Source organism: Myotis myotis, unplaced genomic scaffold (genome assembly GCF_014108235.1).
Source record: "Myotis myotis isolate mMyoMyo1 unplaced genomic scaffold, mMyoMyo1.p scaffold_m19_p_3, whole genome shotgun sequence".
Taxonomy (NCBI): Eukaryota; Metazoa; Chordata; class Mammalia; order Chiroptera; family Vespertilionidae; genus Myotis; species Myotis myotis.
The window spans coordinates 72506445-72527081 of NW_023416335.1; the positions used below are offsets into that span (position 1 = coordinate 72506445).

The following is a 20637-nucleotide window of genomic DNA, read 5'->3' on the forward strand; positions in this document are numbered from 1 at the left end:
CTTTCAGACAGCACCCACTGCTTTTCACAGCTAGATGTTATGTGGTTACCCTCCTCAGATTTTCTGCTCTCTGCTAAGGAGCTCAGTTTTGGGATTAGATCCCAGAGTTCTGAGTAGCACCCTCCCTCCACAGCTAAGATATCTCTTTGGGATTTCAGTTGCTGTCTGTGGGTGCCTGGCCTGTCCTTTCGCGCCTCTGCCCCTCCTACCAGTTTCTCAGGTCTACACCTTCAGTCTTCCGGTACCAGGGTTCTCTTCTGTGAGTTTTCCGTTGATTATTCCTGAAGCCTTTTATATTTCAGCTGTAATTCCAGCTTGTTCCTGGGAGCATGTCTCAAGCAGCATCTACCTTCTCTGCCACCATTTTTAATCTCAAGGAATCTAATTTTAAACACATCATTTCCTAAATATGGTTAGTTCATGAGGTTTGCTGTAAATTTTATCTAATGTCTTAGACACATAATAAATTTACTTTATTCCAGGACTTAAAAATTGAAAGTTTTAACAAGTTTACTGAAATTTACCTTCCCTTTATTATAATAAATTTTTTACTTTCTTATTGTAAGGTTTTTCACAAATATTTTGTTTCTAGAGTGTTTTACCTTTTATATATTATAATTTTGTCCTTTCAAGGCGTTTAATATACTCTTTTTCAGTCTCTGTAGAAATGCTGGAAAAGAATCTGAAGCAGATGGGAAGGCAGCTTCAACAGCTTGAGAGAGATTTGGAAACCTTTCCCCCTCCTGAGGACGTGCGTGATAAGTTTGTGACAAAGATGTCCATATCCTTTTGATATCTAAATAAATTACTAGTCAACTAGAATTACAAATTATTTAACATTTGAAGTACATTTGCATAACCAGAGACCATTCTGTAGTACCACATTATAGGCTTAATCTTTACCTACTTGGAGAGAAATTTATCAGCGTTTATCATGAACAATACCGAAATATATTCTATTGATTTCCATTTTTTCCCTTTTTATCAACTTGAATAATATTTTTTCTCATCTTTCCCCTTCCACATGTCCTTTTTCCTTTTGAAGTTCATGGTAGATTAACTGGATATGAAAACTCAAATTGAGGGAATTTGAATCTAACATGATGTGATTTAGATATTTTGAAACGTTTCAGGATAAAGACTATAAACTGGTGTGAGTAGTCACCTTAATTTAGTTTGGCCTATACTAAAAATTAACTTGTGTTCCAGAAACTTTACTATTTTCTTTAGAAATACTACATAGTTTTATAATCAAAATTGAGATTGTCACAATCACTATTTGTGCAGATATTCTCCAAACCTAAAATAAAATTGACATATATATATGTGTGTGTGTGTGTGTGTGTGTGTGTGTGTGTGTGTGTACGTACTTATAGAAAATTAATAGCATGAGGCTTGTGTCCTGCTTAATTTAAGGTTTCTTTTGAATTCAATTATCTTTGGTTTTGCTAACTCTGTGGCTTAATCTCTAATGAGTAATTAAAGTAATAAACTTTATTTCCTGAAACTAATGTTGAGTTGCTTTGCAAACCATTCTGTGAAATTAGACTGATAGCTTCTAGGTTATAAGAAAGTATTACTACTGTGCATTATTAAAATTCCATATGGACTTCAGAATTCTACATGAAAGAATAACCCACTTTTAAAATGAGCTCTTATATTGCCAAAACCGGTTTTGCTCAGTGGATAGAGCGTCGGCCTGCGGACTGAAAGGTCCCAGGTTCGATTCCGGTCAAGGGCATGTACCTGGGTTGCGGGCATATCCCCAGTAGGAGATGTGCAGGAGGCAGCTGATCGATGTTTCTCTCTCATCAATGTTTCTAACTCTCTATCTCTCTCCCTTCCTCTCTGTAAAAAATCAATAAAATATATTTAAAAAATAAAATAAAATGAGCTCTTATAAATAGACACTCCTGATATTTATTTTAAACTGAGTTACTTGAACTAAAATAACTACTTTTCCTCTTTCTATCTCTCCTGAGATTTGGCATATCACAAAATTATTATTTGGCTTGTCATAGATTTTCTTGTATATACTTTCAGCTTAATTGTGAATTACTTCAATTTTAACTATCTTTACTATATCTTTGGGGAAATATCATAAAAATGCACTCAGCAACAATCAGTTCTAACTAATGTATTTATTTCCTTTCCAATCTTTCCTACCTATCCAGTTTCTTTTTTTTATAAGGCAGGGCACCATTATCACTCCACTAGATATGGTTGTCTTTTTAAAACTAAAAATGAGCCAAAACCGGTTTGGCCAAGTGGATAGAGTGTCGGCCTGCAGACTGAAAAGTTCCAGGTTCGATTCCGGTCAAGGGCATGTACCTGGGTTGCGGGCACATCCCCAGTGGGGGATGTGCAGGAGGCAGCTGATCAATGTTCCTCTCTCATCTATGTTCCTGACTCTCTATCTCTCTCCCTTCCTCACTGTAAAAAATCAATAAAATATATATAAAAAAAGAAAACAAAAACAAACACCTAAAAATGAAATATATACATATCAAAAGTATATTTTGCAGTACCTTCTCATTTGGCAACATATGGTTTTCAAAACTAAATTTGTAAATTTTTTTATAGCACAGTTATATTAGTTTTTCCATTCTTAGCTTTTTTCTCAATTATTTTTATCATGTTAAAATATTCATATATGCCAGTGTATTGTAATCATTAAGTACTATTAATGGAAGTGCTTATTATTGTTCTTTATAGATAGAAAGCATTTTAGAAAAGTTTTTGCTTGTATAGAATCTTTGGTAATTCATTGTGAGTGTGAGTGTACTAATTATGAAGGTTGGATTTCTAGGACATATAACTGAAGATGAATTCCTGAGCTTAGAGTCAGTGTAGCAGAGTCATGCTCAGCAGATGATCTCTGGACCTATTAATACTTGTATTCATATGATACAAGAAGCTGAATGTGTCGCCTTCTTGAAAGGTATGCAACTCATAAAAAGTAACTAGCAGGAAATCAGAAACAGGAAGAGTGATGCTTTGTTGGAAACAATTTTTCATTCTGAGTACAATTATACTCCATAGACATGAAAGCTACTATATCCTGTTGCTAAATATCACAACCTAAAAGCCTCTAATGAACTGATTAGCATTCATGTATCTCTTTGGAAGTCAGATATATGAACAGTTGGTGCACTTTGCTATTGACAAAGCTTATGATCATAAATACTCTTTGCTGAGATTAGATTGTACTCGTTTGCTTTTCCTCTTAGACATACTAGTTTCGAGGTAATTAAATTCATTCATTGTGAAGCTTTGTTTACTTTAATTAGGACTGACAACAAATCAGATCTTGAATATTAAATGCATTTATACAGATCTTACTAAAATGGCAAATTGTGAGCTGCTTAGATCTTAGAAAATGGAAGAATATGGAAATGAAAATGCACAATGAATAAAAATATATTTAACTAAAATTTGGGTTATTAATGCTCAAACTTTGTTTTAAATTTTAGTGCTTATTAGTTGAAGCACATATCAAATGTGTGATTCCTCAACCAGTTCTGGAAGAATATGTGTATTATCCAAATTGTTAAGAATGCATTATTTCAACTGGATATTTAATGTAAAAAAATCATAATTTAGTGAACTATTAAATAATCTGTTAATCAAATAGTCTTAAATTATGATATAATTTTGTTATAATAGGAAATTTTACTAATAGTGTTCAATTATAGTATATTAGAAGCCTGGTGCATGAAATTCATGCATTCCTGTGTGTGTGTGGGGGGGGTCCCTCAGCCTGGCCTACATTCTCTTGCAGTCCAGGAGCCCTCAGGGGATGTCCGACTGGTGGCACAATTATTTTAGAGATAGCACATTGACTTTTTTTTTTAAAGAAAAAATTTAATGTTTTTTATTGATTTTTTTAGAGAGATAGAAGTATCAATGAGAGAGAAAAACAGCATCTATCTGCTGCCTCCTGCATGCCTCCTACTGGAAGTTGAGCGCTGTTATGTGCCCTGCCTGGGAATCGAACCAGTGAGTTCCTGGTTCCTGGGTCGATGCTCAACCACTGATCAACACTATCCAGGCCACATTGACTTTTAATAATAATGATGTTACTTTCCAATTGCTAAGCCTGCTCAGAAATATAATTAGAGTTGAATAGTACTAGTGTAAATATTTGCTTGAAAAATATGTAACACACATTCGAGGTGGGGGGTCATTAATATTGTTATATACAAACTATCCTACCTAATAAAATGTTAATATGCAAATTAACTGTCACTCCATCACAAAGATGGCAGTACCCAGACCTCTCAGCCTCACCGGAGTCCCCTAGTCCTGGCGGGGGCGGCCGCTGAGAGCAGGCAGTGTGAGTGGCCTGGTGGAATGCCGCGGCGATGAGGCAAGCATTCCACCCCAGCTGTGGAGGGCCTCTGGGCAGTGTGCACAGAGTGGCCGGGGGTGAGGGGAAATGCTTGCGTTGTCACCCCAGCGACAAGGCAAGCGTTCCGCGCCGGGCCTCGGCTGGGCCTCTGTGCCGTGGAGAGCCTCTGGGCAGCGGTCACAGAGCAGCCAGGCCCCGCAGAGAGCAACTAGTACACGGATTCGTGTGCAGGGCTACTAGTTATATTTGAGATAATATTAAATTTTGTATAACAAGTTACTTGACTCTTTCCTATGTTCTTCTCTTTAAATTTATTGCAATCCTGCTTTTATTTTGAACTTTCTTTTTATTGTTCTGCTATAGAGTGATATTTTAATCCCTTCTGATACTTCTATGAAGATGCTAAAACTATCTCAATAAATTCCTTGAGAGAAAGACATCTTATCTATATCCAACATTACATAAAGTACAGTATTTTTCAGGTAAAAAAATTCCGTACATTTTAATTTAATTGAACTATAATTAGGAAGTAAAACAAAAGAGTGGAATGGATGAAAAGTAAATTTGTATAATACAAAGCTCATTTGCAGGAGTGAAAAGTTGGGCCCTAACCGGTTTGGCTCAGTGGATAGAACGTCGGCCTGCGGACTCAAGGGTCCCAGGTTCAATTCCGGCCTAGGTCATGTACCTTGGTTGCGGGCACATCCCCAGTAGGGAGTGTGCAGAAGGCAGCTGGTCGATGTTTCTTTCTCATCGATGTTTCTAACTCTATCCTTCTCCCTTCCTCTCTGTAAAAATTCAATAATATATATTTAAAAAAAAAAAGTTGGATAATTGTGTGATTTGTAAGAGCAGATTTTTCTTTACTTAAATTAGTCTGCTCTCTTCCTTCCTTCTTTCTCATTTGTCATATCTTTTATTTAATCCATTCTTAATAAACTTGTAAGACTTGGGTTAAAATATCCTGCTCCTCATCCTCTGTGAATCTTCAAATTTATATGCATCTTTTTCTTCTCTGCAGTCTTATTAAACTCACAAAGGTTATTACACAACTTAGCACTTACTGCCGCTTTACAGTCATGCCTCAGTTACTTCAGTCAATGTCACCTTCTTAGCCTGAACTTCCTTGGGTGCCCTACGTAAATTAGCCTGTGTCATTCTGTATAACATCACAAAATTTTTCTTCATCATACTTATCACTGTCTGAATATCTCATTTATTTAGTTTTTTCATTATCTATCACTAGATTTCACAAAAGGAGGGACTTTGCTTTACTTTTTTCCCTAGTGCCCAAAAGAGGGGAATACAGTGGAGTTCAGTGAATACTTATAGATTGGCTGGCTGGCTGCCTGGGTACTTAAGAAGATATATAAACGGAATCGGACATATATGACTGGTTGAAGCTGATCCTTATCAAATGTGTTAATGGAAGTAATAGACACCTTTTGTGGGAAAGTACAATAATGAGGGCAAAGAATATACATAACCTCTGGAAATAGTCAGTAGTGCAGTGAAGGCCTGGGATTTGGGAGCAGGGTGAAAAAGTCAATGGGGGGAAAAAGAGGACTTCTGTAATACTTTCAACAATACAGATAAATTTTAAATAAATAAATAAAAATACACCCATACAATATATGTTAGTGCCAGGTAGTTTGGTAATGAGCTGTATTTGTTGACCAGGAGTTAAATCCTAAATCTTTGCCTTACTACTTAGTTGGCCAACACTATGTATTTGCAATTCAGCACATGTGAACACAGATTTGCTTGTTAACGAATCTTTCAAATGGGACGATTACAGTCTTTCATATAGAAATTAATGAGAATTTGGCCTTTGTCCTAGTAAAGGAATAGAAAACAGATTTTACAAAAATAACAAGTGACTGAGTAAATACCAATATTTTTTAATGAATTTTATCAAATATTTATTGTGTCAAGAAGCTCACCTATTTCTCTAAAGCTCTATATAAGGAGCTGGGGGAAAAATAAAGCCTTACTACTACTAAGATGGGCATTACTTTTCTCTGCAGTTTAACAGTTGGCACAAGAACATCTACATTTGTTTTCTCTTTTGGCTGATGATAATGATGTGTTTTGGGGTTTTTTTTCCTGTCTGAATATTCCACCATCTCTTAATGAGTAGCCCATCAGTGATGACGTAGAGACCCCATTAATGTAACCATTTATTCCACCCTATCAGACAGTCATTTTAAACTTCTAAGAATTTGGCTCTTTCCAAAATTGTTTAAGTTTAATCACAATTTTATCATTTTCATTGGTAATTCCAATTATTCAAAGCTCTACTTCCTTTGGGAGCAAATTGTCTTATCGATAACAATGATAAGATAATCCTATATAATAAAAGCCTAATATGCTAAGTGTCTGGTTGTCTGTTCAGCCAATCAAAGCGTAATATGCTAATGATATGCTAAGACTGCTCAACCGCTTGCTATGACATGCCCTGACCATCGGGGTAAACGCTCTGACCTGTAAGTTAGCTTGCTGCTGGGGTCCGGCTGATCAGGACTGAGCGAGATGGGCCGGACATGCCCTGGAGCCCTCCCGCGGTCCTTCCCCATCTGGCAAACCTCCTGCATCCCTCCCGGCACTGGTTGTACACCGATGGGGTCCTTCGGCCTGGAATGCGCCCTCTCCCAATCCAGAACCTTTTGGGGGATGTCGGACAGCCAGTTTTGTCCTGATCCCTCAGGGCCAGGCTGAGGGACCCCACTGGTACATGAATTCGTGCACCCAGCCTCTAGTTAACTTATAAAGCTCCCAAGTTTTAGAACAAGAGCATGTAATTTTAATGATTTTGACTCCTGGTCTTCTTTCCCATCACATTTTTAAATAGAATTATGCTGTTTTGATTAAGTATGTCCAGGCATATTCTAAATATTTTATTAATTTTTGATTTGTATCTGAAAATTTTAAAAAATGTTTTTGGACAATACTTATAGCTATAATTTAATCTGTTTACCAAATTGATTCTTGAGACTAGACATATTCCAGGTTTTAGAATAAAATTACTAGAATTTGTGAAATGCCTGTTTTAAAGATCAATGCCTTATAAGCAGTGACAGGGGCAGAAAAGTAGTAACCCTACAGTTAGAAACATCCATGGTAATAGGATAACCTGTTGTCCAGGTTAACAGCTGTTCAAGGACTCTCTTAGATCTTAATTACATTGAGTTTGTGTGTGTAAGAATGCATATATGTGCAGTCTTTCATCACAATTGTGAGAAGGCCTGTTACCCTTTCATTAAAGTTAAAAAAGGCCGAAACCGGTTTGGCTCAGTGGATCGAGTGTCAGCCTGCGGACTGAAGGGTCCCAGGTTCAATTCCGGTCAAGGGCATGTGCCTGGGTTGTGGGCACATCCCCGATGGGAGATGTGCAGGAGGCAGCTGATCGATGTTTCTCTCTCATCGATGTTTCTGACTCTCTGTCTCTCTCCCTTCCTCTCTGTGAAAAATCAATAAAATGTATTTTTTAAAAAAATAAAGTTAAAAAAGGATGACACTAGGGTGAAATAAGTAATTGGCACCAATGATGTTGTGGATGGTTAGACTTAATACAACTAAGAAGGTGGGGCACAGCATTAGAGAAGGAGCTGACAGAGGTGACCACACCTTAGAAATGGGGTGAGAAATAAGCACTACTGGGGAATTGGATTAGAAAGGAAAATTCACAACTTCATTACAGATGAGTACAATGGACTACAAATACCGTATGTATTCAGTGGGAAAATTATAGCTCATAAATGTAGAGAAGAAAGCTTCATGGAAGCTTAGTGAAGCCTTAAATGGTAGGTTTGGACCTGAAAAAGTAGATAGGAATTAAGAATAATATATAAATAATCCATGTAGATACAGTCTCTATCTAGAACATAAATAATTTTAGGTGAGAGTTTATAGATTTAATAAACCACTGTTGATTTCTGAACTTGTTAGTTTAAAGAAATTATTTCACTTTACAAATAAATCACCATATGTTCCATCTAATAGTTTCTGTATGTATGTTAAATGTAGTTTTTATTTACATCTGTTCATTTTACCTACAACATTTTATGGAATATGGATATTTCACAAGACAAAATATATGGAAACCTGTTCTGTGTGACTATATTGTTATAATTCCTTGTGATTTTACTAATTATAAGAAATTTTTGTTGCTCATCTAAGAATTAATAAAAGATACCACATATAAATGCATCACTCACTGGTAGTGTTATGATCTACATTCTAGAAAGTATAAAAGAGGCCTTTTTGCTATTCAGTTGAATATAAACTGAGCCACAAAAAGATCTATAGATTTTCTTAAGGCCATTAAAATAAGTCAGCTCTTGCATTAGAATTCAGACCCCATATATCCTATATAATAAAAGGCTAATATGCAAATTGTCCCTTCGACCAGGAGGCGGTGCCAGACCGTCAAACGCCTGTAGCCCCTCCCCTGATCGGCCCCCTCCACCTTAATCGGGGACAGGGCTGGTTGGCCATCCAGCCAACCTCCCACGTCTGCTCCCCCTGGCCAGCCTCACCCGATCGGCCCTTATCGGGGCGGGCCGGCCAGACCGCACTGTGCACAAATTCGTGCATCAGGCCTCTAGTTGTAAAATACATGGAGCATAGTATGAAAAAAAAAAACAACAGACAAAGAAGAGCAATAGGCAACATGCGGACGTGGGTACTGAGTTGCCATAGTACCTTCTGGGGAGGTTGAGTTCTAATTACTCAAATTCTTCGGTGCCCCCTGGATTCACCAACTATCTGGCTGTAGTGCTTCCTCTTTCTCCTTGGTCATATTCATTCATTCATTCATTCATTCATTCATTCATTCATCTATCTCAAAGGGAAGGGCCTGGATCTGTTGCTTTATTTTATCCTCTACCAGGTGAATGTTCTGACCACAGGAAACATATCATTTTGAAGTTGTGGAAAGTTTTTCATTTTTAGATATAAACCTTCCATTTTTCTTTTGCAATATAGAAGGAACTGACAGAGGTGACCGCACTCTAGAAATTCTTTGTTTCAATCTAGTTCTTCTTATTAACTGGCTATATTTTAAAATTAAGTGTGCTGATGTCTGTTTATCCTTTTGTGTTAGAGACAGTAAGATGACTTTAGTAAGTTTGATTCTGTATGTTCCATTTATTTAAATGCCACAGTTTAAAGGAACCATATGTAATTATGATTGATGCACTAAGAGAGTCACTTTTTTAGACAGTGATTTTACTGCCTCAGCAATGTTTCATGCCACAAAGGAATTCTGTGCTTTGTTTAGAAAATGTATTCTGTTGCCACTACTACACTCACATTTAGTCTTCTCTGTCTCATTGTGCTTTGAACTGAGTTGTCATAAATAAGTGAGAGAATAACATCTCTGTGTGTATGTATAATCATAGTTTGAACCAGGTAATACATAGGAGAAACTATCAATTTTCCCAAGGATAAGTTAAAACATGAGTTTTATTTCATAAAATAACAAATTTTAAATGTAATTCTTAAAAATTTATTTTTGATTGTCTTTGCAACCCTAAGTAAAGCTTAAAATGAATAACCAGGCAATAAAATACCAAGTGTTTGTATATATTCTAGATGCCATTCATTTTTCTAAGAACTTTGTATGTTTAACTCATTCCTCACTACAGCCACATTAAGATAGTTGATATTACTATTATTCTCATTTTACAGGTGAGGACATTTTGGCACAGAAAGATGAGGCATTTGTCCACAGGCATGGAAGTACCAAGTTTAGGAGTTAGAATGTCCGGTTGAACGGCTGTGCTTAATGCCTATGTTATTGATTTCACTACCATTAAATGTACTGTTACAACTGCTGAACTAGAATTTTAAATCATATCGCATGATCTGTATTATTTAGATGGCAAATTGGAAGGAAAATTTCCTTGAATTCAGTTGTGAAACAAATATTAAATGTATAAATATTTAACTATTCTGGTAATTTTGCTTGATTTAATTAGAAATTGAATTTAAGATTTCATCACTGTACAGTATAGATTGAATTGTAAGAATGGTTAACTTTTAGATGTGATTTGGCATTTTGGAGATGTGTAATAGTAGCTAACAATTACATCAAAACATTGGACTTAAAGTTGTGTGTTTTTCTAAAACATTACTTTGAAATTTCAGAATTCTTTAACTATAATATACAGCTTTGTTATCAGTACAAAGGAACAGTATGAGAATCTTTCAAAGTTACATGAAAACATGGAAAAGCTATACCAGAGCATAATGGAATACTATGCTGTTGATGTGAAGAAGGTGTCTGTGGAAGACTTTTTGACTGACTTAAATAACTTCAGAGCCACATTCATGGTATGATAAAAATTTTAATTTGTTTTTTAAAAAGTATTTGTATCTATACTACTTCATCTATTAATACGTTTACTTCATTACTTCATTCCGCTCCTGTTGTCTAATAAAATCTACCTTTTCTGATGTTGAAAGTTAGCTTTAAAATTTCACATTTTAAATCTATTGAAAAAATGTGTGGTTTGTTCCCTTTTTGGCCTTCCCAACATTAAACTATAATCAGAAATTTTGATTAAAACTGTGACAAATTCTGCAGTTTTTCATAGAGACTCCCCTCCTGGCTGATTACAGAGCACTTTTGTAGTAAGTTTTTGGCTATGAATTTGTTTCTTTATACTTATGATCAATTTGTATTTTTGTGGTATAATTTTACCCAATTCCTTGCAGCTCTTATGAAGCTTTTCCCTCCTTTTCTTTTCTTAATGCATTGTACAATAAGCTACCTGCAGTTTGCTTTTGAATGGATTTTATATTCTAGGGTTTTCTTTAGATACTTTAATAGGGAGGTCAGGTCTTTGATGTGCAATCCTTTCATTTAGGCATTAAAAAGATCTTTTGAAAAGTATTAGCTGATTAGATGGGGGAAAAGAGCCACACATATTAAAATGAGAAGGCATTGTTGCCTCCCTAGGGAACTGGAGATACATTTCTGCAAAGAAAAAATATGTTATTCTTAATAGATAGGTAAGTCATTTCTGTATTTCAGCAAATGTTGGTGGGGATTAAAAAGTTCTTGAAGTATAAAGAAAAAAACCTGGATTTAAAGAATTAGGTCCTTTTTTTTAAATCTCAGGAAAACTTTATTACTGAATTTATTGGATTTGGTTATTATCACTGGGTTATGATTAGATAGCCTTTTAATAAAAATATTTTAAAGGAAAACTAGTCTGTCTGCATTAAATATACATTTTGCTTCTAGCTCTTATTTACTTCCTCCACAAATTCAAAGTGATTAAATTATTTTTTCATACCAGAAGGGAATTTGATTATTAAACATATTATGTGCCTATATGTGTGCTGTATTATACTAATTTTTACAATGTTTTATGAGGCAAATTGGCTTAGTGGAATTAGCAAAGGCTTTGCAGTCTGAACGAGCTAGGTTTGGGTTGCGGACTAGTTACGTGACTATGAACACTAACCTTCCTGAGACTCAGTTTTCATATTTATAAAAGGGAATGTCAATTTCTTTCTCAAAAGGGTGTTTAGCCAAAACCGGTTTGGCTCAGTGGATAGAGCGTCGGCTTGCGGACTGAAAGGTCCCAGGTTCGATTCCGGTCAAGGGCATGTACCTTGGTTGCGGGCACATCCCCAGTAGGAGATGTGCAGGAGGCAGCTGATCGATGTTTCTCTCTCATCGATGTTTCTAACTCTCTATCTCTCTCCCTTCCTCTCTGTAAAAAATCAATAAAATATATTAAAAAAAAAAGGTGTTTAAATATTAAACAGGATAATATATGTTAAATGTTTATCATAGCTTTTGGCACATGGTAGTTGATCAATAAATTGAGTAAAGGGTTAACTCAGTAAGCTTGAGGTACTCAAACCCTGAGCATTCCAACGAAAGCTATAGTCCAGCGGTTCTCAACCTGTGGGTCGTGACCCCTTTGTGGGTCGAACGACCCTTTCACAGGGGTAACCTAAATACATCCTGTATATCAGATATTTACATTACAATTCATAACAGGAGCAAAATTACAGTTATGAAGTAGTAATGAAAATAATTTTATGGTTGGGGGTCACCACAACATGAGGAACTATATTAAAGGGTCATGGCATTAGGAAGGTTGAGAACCACTGCTCTAGTCCTTGCCTGACTCCTGGGAGGTCACCTTGAAGCCCTTGGGATGTCCTACCTGGTAAGGGGTCTTTGTACCTAGGACCAAGCTAGATAGTTTATGCTAAAAATGTGATTTATGGTGAATACCATATGTTTTTGTTTGTTTGTTTTCAGTTGTTTTGTTTGTTTTTAATCCTCACCTGAGGATATTTTTCCATTAATTTTCAGAGAGAGTGAAAGGGAAAGAGAGTGAAACATCAATGTGAGAGAGACACATCGATTGGTTGCCTTCACACTTACCCCATTCAGGGCTGGGGATCAAGTCTGAAACCAAGGTACATGCAGTTGACCAGAATTGAACCTGGGACCCTTCAACTACAAACCGAAGCTCTTTCCACTGAGCCAAACTAGCGAGGACGTGAATACCTGTTTTTGTTCACCTGAGGCACTGGGCCACAATGTATCAGATGGTCTTCTATGGGGCACTGGAGACTGAGTAGCTAAGGTCACTCATGCAGGAGGCGCAGACCTACTGGACTGTCCTCCCCAATAAACACTCAAAACAAAGCTGGGGTGAGCTGCCCTGGTTGGCAATGTGCTTCATGTGTTGTCACACATCATTCCTATAAATATCAAACTCCATAGGGAGAGGACAGTGTGATTTTAATCTGTATCCTTTTGGCGTATTGTAAACTGTAACAGTGGATAGAACAGCGTTTCTGAATTCTGTGAATCCTTCCAAAAAAATGATCAAACTCAAGCCTTATCTTGGAGATCCCTGACACAATTATGTATAAAATTATGAAATGCATATATGAAATAATATCCATTATATATATATATATATATATATTAGAGGCCCGGTGCACAAATTCATGCACCAGTGGGGTCCCTCGGCCTGGCCTGTGGGCTTGGCCAAAAGTAGCCGCCCAACATCCCCCCGAGGGGTCCCAGATTGTGAGAGGATGCAGGCTAGGCTGAGGGACCCACCCATTGGTGCTGGGGAGGGACGCAGGAGGTTGGCCAGCTGGGGAGGACACTCCAGGGAGTGTCCGCCCATCTCTATCAGTTGGAGCGTCTGCCCCCTGGTGGTCAGTACACGTCATAGCATTATCATCAGAGGTTGAGCAGCCTTAGCATATCATTAGCATATTACACTTTGATTGGTTGAATGGCCAACCGGTCACCCGGACACTTAGCATTTAAGCTTTTACTATATAGGATTTTTATGAGCCAGACATTTTCCCATATGTCTTACTTACATATATTATCTCAGCCAATCTTCATAATAATTATCCATCTCTTCACTGTTACCATCTCTTTGTGGCAAATGAAGAAACTGAGGCACAGAAACAGAACATAGCTAGCTCAGTGTGACATAGGTATAAAATGCCAGAACTAGAATTTAAACTCATGCAGTCTTCCTCCACATCCCCTGCTCTTAAATGCTATGTCATACTGTCTCCTATGTTCTATAGCTTGTGTTTTGTTTTACAAATAAGAACATTTGCATTTGGAGGGAGACCAAGTCCTTATTTTAAGTAGTGGGAATTGGGATTTGAATCAAGGTATAATTCCAGTCATCCTGAAAACTGGTAGGAATACAGGGTTTTGGTGTTCTGTGGGTAACTTGGCATTTCTGTCATTAAGTGGTGGGCAGAGGGAGAAAATAAATGTATGAATGAACAAAGGTTCAAAAAAAGAGGGTAATTGAGTGACAACTATACTTTCCTATTTCAGAATTCAGAGGGTCCTAGAAGTAGCTGCTATCAGACAGTACACACTCCTATACATACTGTACTAAATTTAAAAAATTAGAGCTAAATATTTTTTAAAACATTTTTTATCTAAATGAATAATTTAGAGAAAAAATTTTTCTCTAGAATGAAAATAAGCATAAGGAAGACTGGGAGGGAAGTACAGTTTTTCACCCATTTTATTCTTCCTTTCTTTTTGGTTTATACAGTTATACTGCTGGAATTTTAGACACTGTGTCTTTAAAAAACCGCAGTGTCCATATTAACAGAAAATTTTCACAAATAAATAAATTTTCATAATCTCTGATGTCGTATGTTGCTACTTAATTTTATATTATTCAACTTTGTAAACCAAGTTAACTTTAGTGAGCCACTGTGAAAATATTAGATCTGGAACTTTAATGTGTTGGTCTTTCTGGAAAGCCACATTAATATAATGGGCAAAAAGTATATTTTCTTTTTTGGGTTTCTCAACTGGAAATTTATTTGTCATCATCATTGTTTCAACAGTCTACTCTATGCAGTATGATCATAGGGAATGATTTTTATTTAGAACTATTGATCAACTTTCAACAATAGGAAATAAATTTACATTGTAATTTTACTTCACTTTTTTACTACCATCTTCAATAGGACAAAACCAAAACCAGTGGCTAGAGATTGAGTGTTTGCTTCTTGCTAGAGCTGGTGCTAGTGCTTTACATGTCTCTCACTTGGTCTTCACGCAGTTCATGAGAAGTACAGAATTTACCCTTGAGGTTAACTTAATTGCAGGGCAGAGAACCTGTGTGTTTGCATAGCCCCTGCAGAATTGGTGGAGGCTAGGGGAGGCCTGCCTGGCTGCAAAGTTTGGGCATTTTTTCCTTTAAACATTGATAATACATTGCTGCTCAGAGCATTTGTAAGTAAAAATGTGATTTTTAAAGTGTTTTTTTATAACTTACTAGAGGGAATCAGCACAAGGCATACTTTATTTCCTCACTCTTTTTTTTAAAATAACTTTCTGTATACATTGATGGATTCATAATAGAAGAATGCTTCCCAGTCTGCTTTTATTTCAAAGCCTAAAATGTCCTCTTTTAAAATTAGAGGCCAGTTAATGGCGGAAGTGAGGGTTAAGGTGAGGGCTAAAGAGTCGGCATCATTCTGTAATAGATTCTTTTTCCTTTAGGACTCATGTGAAGCATAAAGTTCAATTGGAGGTAATAGGTTGAAATACTTCACCTCACTGTATACGCTGCGTAAACGTGTGACCTACCAGGCATCCAGCTTCACCAAATAAAGTTCATGCCATTAGTTGTACAATGTTGCATAACAATAATAATCATTTTCAACTTGTGACTGGGTTTAGACTCATTATTACATGCCATTACCAGTGTGCCTGTTATTAATAGGGATATCATTCTTCTACAGGGTGAATTGAACTCACTCAGAAATTTTTGTTGGATCTTGCTAGGTACCCCTTCTCTTTATTGTATCCAACAGCTACAGCATGTGGATGTTTGTCCTTTGAGTATAAACCTAATTTTGTGTCTTTCATTGATCACTGTGGCCTTGAAGCATAATGATGTCCAGGCCCCTCTTTCCCATTCATATTCATGTTAGAGAATTTTGCTTAAACTGCTCCTACACATAGGCCTGAATTGCATGGTTTCTTCTTTAACACTCTTGTTTCTAGTCCTGATGCTTCCTTTATTGTCATTGAAAGTTCTTTTGCTATAACCAGAGTTGTTAACACAGTGCAACAGCACTCTTAACTCCTTAAGCAAATGTCATCTGGCACCTTATTTATTTTGCTTAACGATCTCATTTTAGAGAAATACTTACGCATGCTTTCACCTCTTAGGACTCCTTTGTTATCTGTCCCCTTTAGATAACATGTTTGAAAACAGTTTCTCTACCAAATTATATACATTAAAAATATACCATTTTTCTGTTTTAATTAGACATGTAACTGCTATGTAGACCCTCAGAGTTTTTAATTGCATACATCCCCAAATAGAATTGATGTGATTACACGAAAGAAGTCAGACTTTCTAGTTCATGTAGCTTTTTTCCCCCTGAGCACATGAAACTTTTCTGTTTAAAAAATACTAAAAAGGATTATAAGACATCTTTATAGTTTCTAAGACCCTGTATATCTGGTACCCCACTTTAGGTTTAGGTTTTCAATAGCAACAGAAAGTAATCCCTGCTTAAGAGGGATTACTGTTATACATACAAACTGGGAGCCTTATATTGTCTTTTTTTTCTTTTTTGCCCCCTAGGTTTACATATATAAAAGTGCTAAAATCTTTGCAGTTACTTTCTAGTTCAAGAAGTCCAATCTGTCCCTCCCTGTGATTCCCACATATATGCCTCCATCTGAACTATGTGTAATGATAAAGAATTCTGATTTCTTCCTATCTTAAGTGACTTATGAATTCCAACAAGAAGCCTCATCCTCTTTGTTTTTGGTAGTGATGTGTTACTCTCTACCTCATTATTGGATAGACAGCAGTGGCTGAGGGAACAGGCTCTGGCATCAGAGCACCCTGGGTGATATGACTGGGGACAAGTTACTTTACCTTGCTCTGCCTCAGTTTCCTCTTAAAAACAGCATGTGTTTCTTAGGAATGTTACATTTTGAAGATCAAATGATATGTACATACTAGAGGCCCAGTGTACGAATTCGTGCACCAGTGGGGGTCCCCCTCGGCCTGGCCTGCGGGATTGGACTGAATGTCTTTCTGACATCCCCTGAAGGGTTCCGGATTGCAAAAAGGTGCAGACCAGGCCGAGTGACCCCACCGGTGCACAATCGGGGCCAGGGAGGAATGTGGGAGGTTGGCCAGCCGGGGAAGGACTGTGGGAGGGCTCCAGGGCATGTCCAGCCCAACTCAGTCGGACCCCACCAGCAAGTTAACCTACCGGATGGAGCGTCTGCCCTCTGGTGGTCAGTGCAGTCATAGCGAGTGGTTAAGTGGCCTTAGCATGTCATTAGCATATTATGTTTTGATTGGTCAAACAGCCGACCAGTCGACTGGGCACTTAGCATATTAGGCTTTTATTATATAGGATACTCTCGAAATTAGCTCCCTACACAAAATAGAAGTATAGTGATTTTCACCTTTCCCAATCCTATCTATAGGGAATATGCTAATTGACCCTCACGCCATGGCAAAAATGGCAGCGCCCACAGCCAATAAGGAAGGAATATGCTAATTGACTGCCCTTCCCTCAAAGATGTCGGCACCCGCAGCCACACATGGCGGTGCCCAGTCCCCTCAGCCCCACCAGGGAGGCAGGTGCATGGCAAGCCCTGCCTCCAGAGTCCCCCAGTCCCCTCATCCCCCCATCCGCCCAGGGCCTGCTTGAAGTGCAGGCAAGCCTCAGATGGCAGCTGCCCAGCCACCCAGGCTGCCCCAAGGCTCAGGTAACCAGGGCTGGCCGAGGCTTGTGCTGCCGGCAGTAGCAGCAGCAGATGTATGATAGGGAGTTGCCTTCCCCTGATTGCTGGGTCGCCTCCCCCCCCGAGGGCTCCCAGACTGTGAGAGGGGGCAGGCCAGGCTGAGCCCCCCCCTCCTCCTCCAGTGAATGAATTTTCATGCACCAGGCCTCTAGTCTATAATAATAAAAGCATAATATGCTAATTAGACCAGACGTCCTTCTGGATGACCTTCCAGACAAAGCTGGGGCTGCGAGGGAAGCCCTGGTCCCGGCAGCGAGCGAAAGGAAGGCCTACTCTTGCATGAATTTTGTGCATCTGGCCTCTAGTTCATTGTAACGAGGAAATATTTAAAGTATGTTTTACTTTTTTTAATTTTATGCTTCCCTATAGAATACTTTGAGTTAAATAAATAGCTACCTATTTGTAATCAGTAGTTCTGTCTTTAGGTTACTTCTCTGAAATCGTTAGAGTTATGTTTTATCTAGTTAGATTTGTTGTTCATGATATTTGCAAACTTTAAGTTGATTTTTGGTTCATACAATTGAAATAACACTGTGTAGTGAACAAATGTAAAATCAATTATAACTCATTTAATCTTGTGTGCTGATCAAATACAATTTATTCTTCTTCTGAATATTCAAACTAAAGTGGTGATTTGCTAAACAAAAATGAATTTATTCAGTGAGGGGATATTTTTAGGTTTTTTGTTGTTGTTTTTTTATAAAGAGGACAGCCAGAACAAAACTCATTTTTCCAAATCATTTTAATGTAGAAATTTGATGCTTGTCAATTCTAAATGTAATTTTTAAGGACTACTATTTAGACCAACTAGGCGAATAACAGGAACTCCAAAGCACTAGCATTTTCTGTGTATTCCTTAGTTCTTGTAGATTGACTCGTATGCTATCAGAGAAAAGAAAATTATGTAAAAGTGCTGTGGTTGGATGTTGAGTCAACTTATGTAATTACTAGAGGTCCGGTGCACGAAATCCGTGCACTTGTGGGGGTCCCCCAGCCCAGCCTGCACCCTCTCACAGTCTGGTAGCCCTTGGGGGATGTCTAAGCTGGCAGTCAGCCCTGGTTACCTGTGCCTCGGGCAGCCCTGGGCAGCTGGGTAGCTGCCAGCCAAGGCTTGCCTGCGCTTTGGGCCGACTCTGGGCAGCTGAGGGGACTGGGGTACTCCGGAGGTAGTTTCGTGGAGCAGCTGGGCCCACCTGGATGCGGGCCCGTCCTTGCCATGTGCCTGCCTCCCTGGCAGGTCTGAGGAGACTGGGCACTGACATCTTGTGGTTGTGGGCTCTGCCATCTCTGAGGGCGTGGCAGTCAATTAGCATATTCCCTCCTTATTGGCTGTTGGTGCCACCATCTTTGAGGGTGGGTCAGTCAATTAGCATATTCCCTCCTTATTGGCTGTGGGCGCTGCCATCTTTGCCATGGCGTGAGTGTCAATTAGCATATTCTGTCATTATTAGATAGGATAATAGAACATATTTTCTATCCTTGCTTATTCTAGTGAGCTTATGACTTTGAAGTTGTCTTCATTGTTATTCTGAGATCATACTTGGAGGTACAAAGCTCCAAACTAGAACAAAATACATATTCTAAATATAGGATCTTTTTTCTTCTGATCTTTGGTATCTGTTTATTTAAGGAATTGATCAATGCCTGGTGGTGAATATATGCAGCCTTGAAAATTAATTGCTAGGTTCTTCTAATCTTTATTCTTTAGACTTGTCACAAGAAAAACATACCTAGACTAATTGGCTTAATTTTTCTCTTTAGTGATAAGACATATATTTGCTATACATTGCTCAATGAGATAATAGATGCATTTGACTGACGGGTTCAATATTACTAAATGACTGATAATTTGTATTTTCCTTTTACATTTTAAGTATTTTGTTTGTTCCCTGAAATGATATAGGAAAAGGTAAAACTGTATTATTCTAATACAATAATGAGGACAATGATTGATACCAAAGAGAATTCAACTGAATAACTAATGCATAATCATAAGTAGATTAATCCATGTTATTGAGAAAATAACACTAAACTTAGATGCCACAAGCAAGAATGAATAAAACGGCATGTTCTTTGCATATGAGATATACTGGCCTTCATTTCCACATTGCAAATGAGGGGGGCGGGGTGCGGGGGAAGAGTGGGAGGGAGAAAGAGAAAGGAAACACTGTTGTTTTAAGGCTTGTCATGTTGTTTAAGCATCAGCATCTGTACATCCTTTGGGGCATTCTTAAAGGGTTGTATTCCATTTTCATAAGTTTCACGGTCATCAAATGTTTAACTTATAGCTCCTTGTATTGAATGTTAAGATGATGAATTGTTTGTGCCAGTGTATAGTATATCGTGTTCTCCAATTCTCACTGATAGCATTTTTTTATTGAATTTGGCAATACAAGAGAGATTAATTTGATTAATTTATATGTCATCTAGATTTCTTAAGTCTCTACCTTCTTATTATTGCAAATAGGGGTTTCTAAGAATAAACTTATTTTCTATTGTTTATAATCCAATTTTATCACGTGGAGAGAAATTTTATATTTAGTTACAAAAGAAAATACTTTTAATGGAAAACAGATGAGTGGATCTCATATTTTTTTATTTTTTTAAAGATTTTTTTGACTGGTATTAATTATTTAAAAATATATTTTTCATGTTGCAGTATAGGGATATGTATAAGAATACAGGCATACATTTTTAAAGTTTATAAAAACTATTTTCTATTTTTTCCTAAAAATGTTGTCATCAGGAATTTTTAGAAAGCATTAATATGGTTGAGCATTGTCTCTTATTAAGGAGAAGACAACTCCTAACAAAGCATTTAGTGGGAATGTGTTGGATTCTAACGTAGCTGTTTACTTTGAGAAAATTAGCCAGTATCTTCATATTACCTAACATCCATCCATCTGGAAAGCGTGTGGATTTAAATTTGCTTTGTAATATTATTTTAGAGACAAGAGACAACATT

General features: G+C 37.4%; 1 protein-coding gene and 1 long non-coding RNA gene across 3 annotated transcripts in view; both read left to right on the forward strand.

Moving 5' to 3' along the window:
* Positions 1–20637, forward strand: part of DIAPH3 (diaphanous related formin 3) — a 558347-nt gene that overhangs the window by 356264 nt on the left and 181446 nt on the right. For both annotated transcript variants that reach the window (XM_036299517.1, XM_036299518.1), the window contains 2 exons: positions 657–781; positions 10523–10687. In XM_036299517.1, coding sequence (XP_036155410.1) covers positions 657–781; positions 10523–10687 — 290 coding nt within the window. The remainder of the gene's footprint in view (positions 1–656; positions 782–10522; positions 10688–20637) is intronic.
* LOC118650931 lies at positions 814–10487 on the forward strand. Its single transcript, XR_004966068.1, has 4 exons — positions 814–1153; positions 2810–2941; positions 4715–4833; positions 10043–10487. It is a non-coding gene; the product is annotated as an uncharacterized LOC118650931 (long non-coding RNA).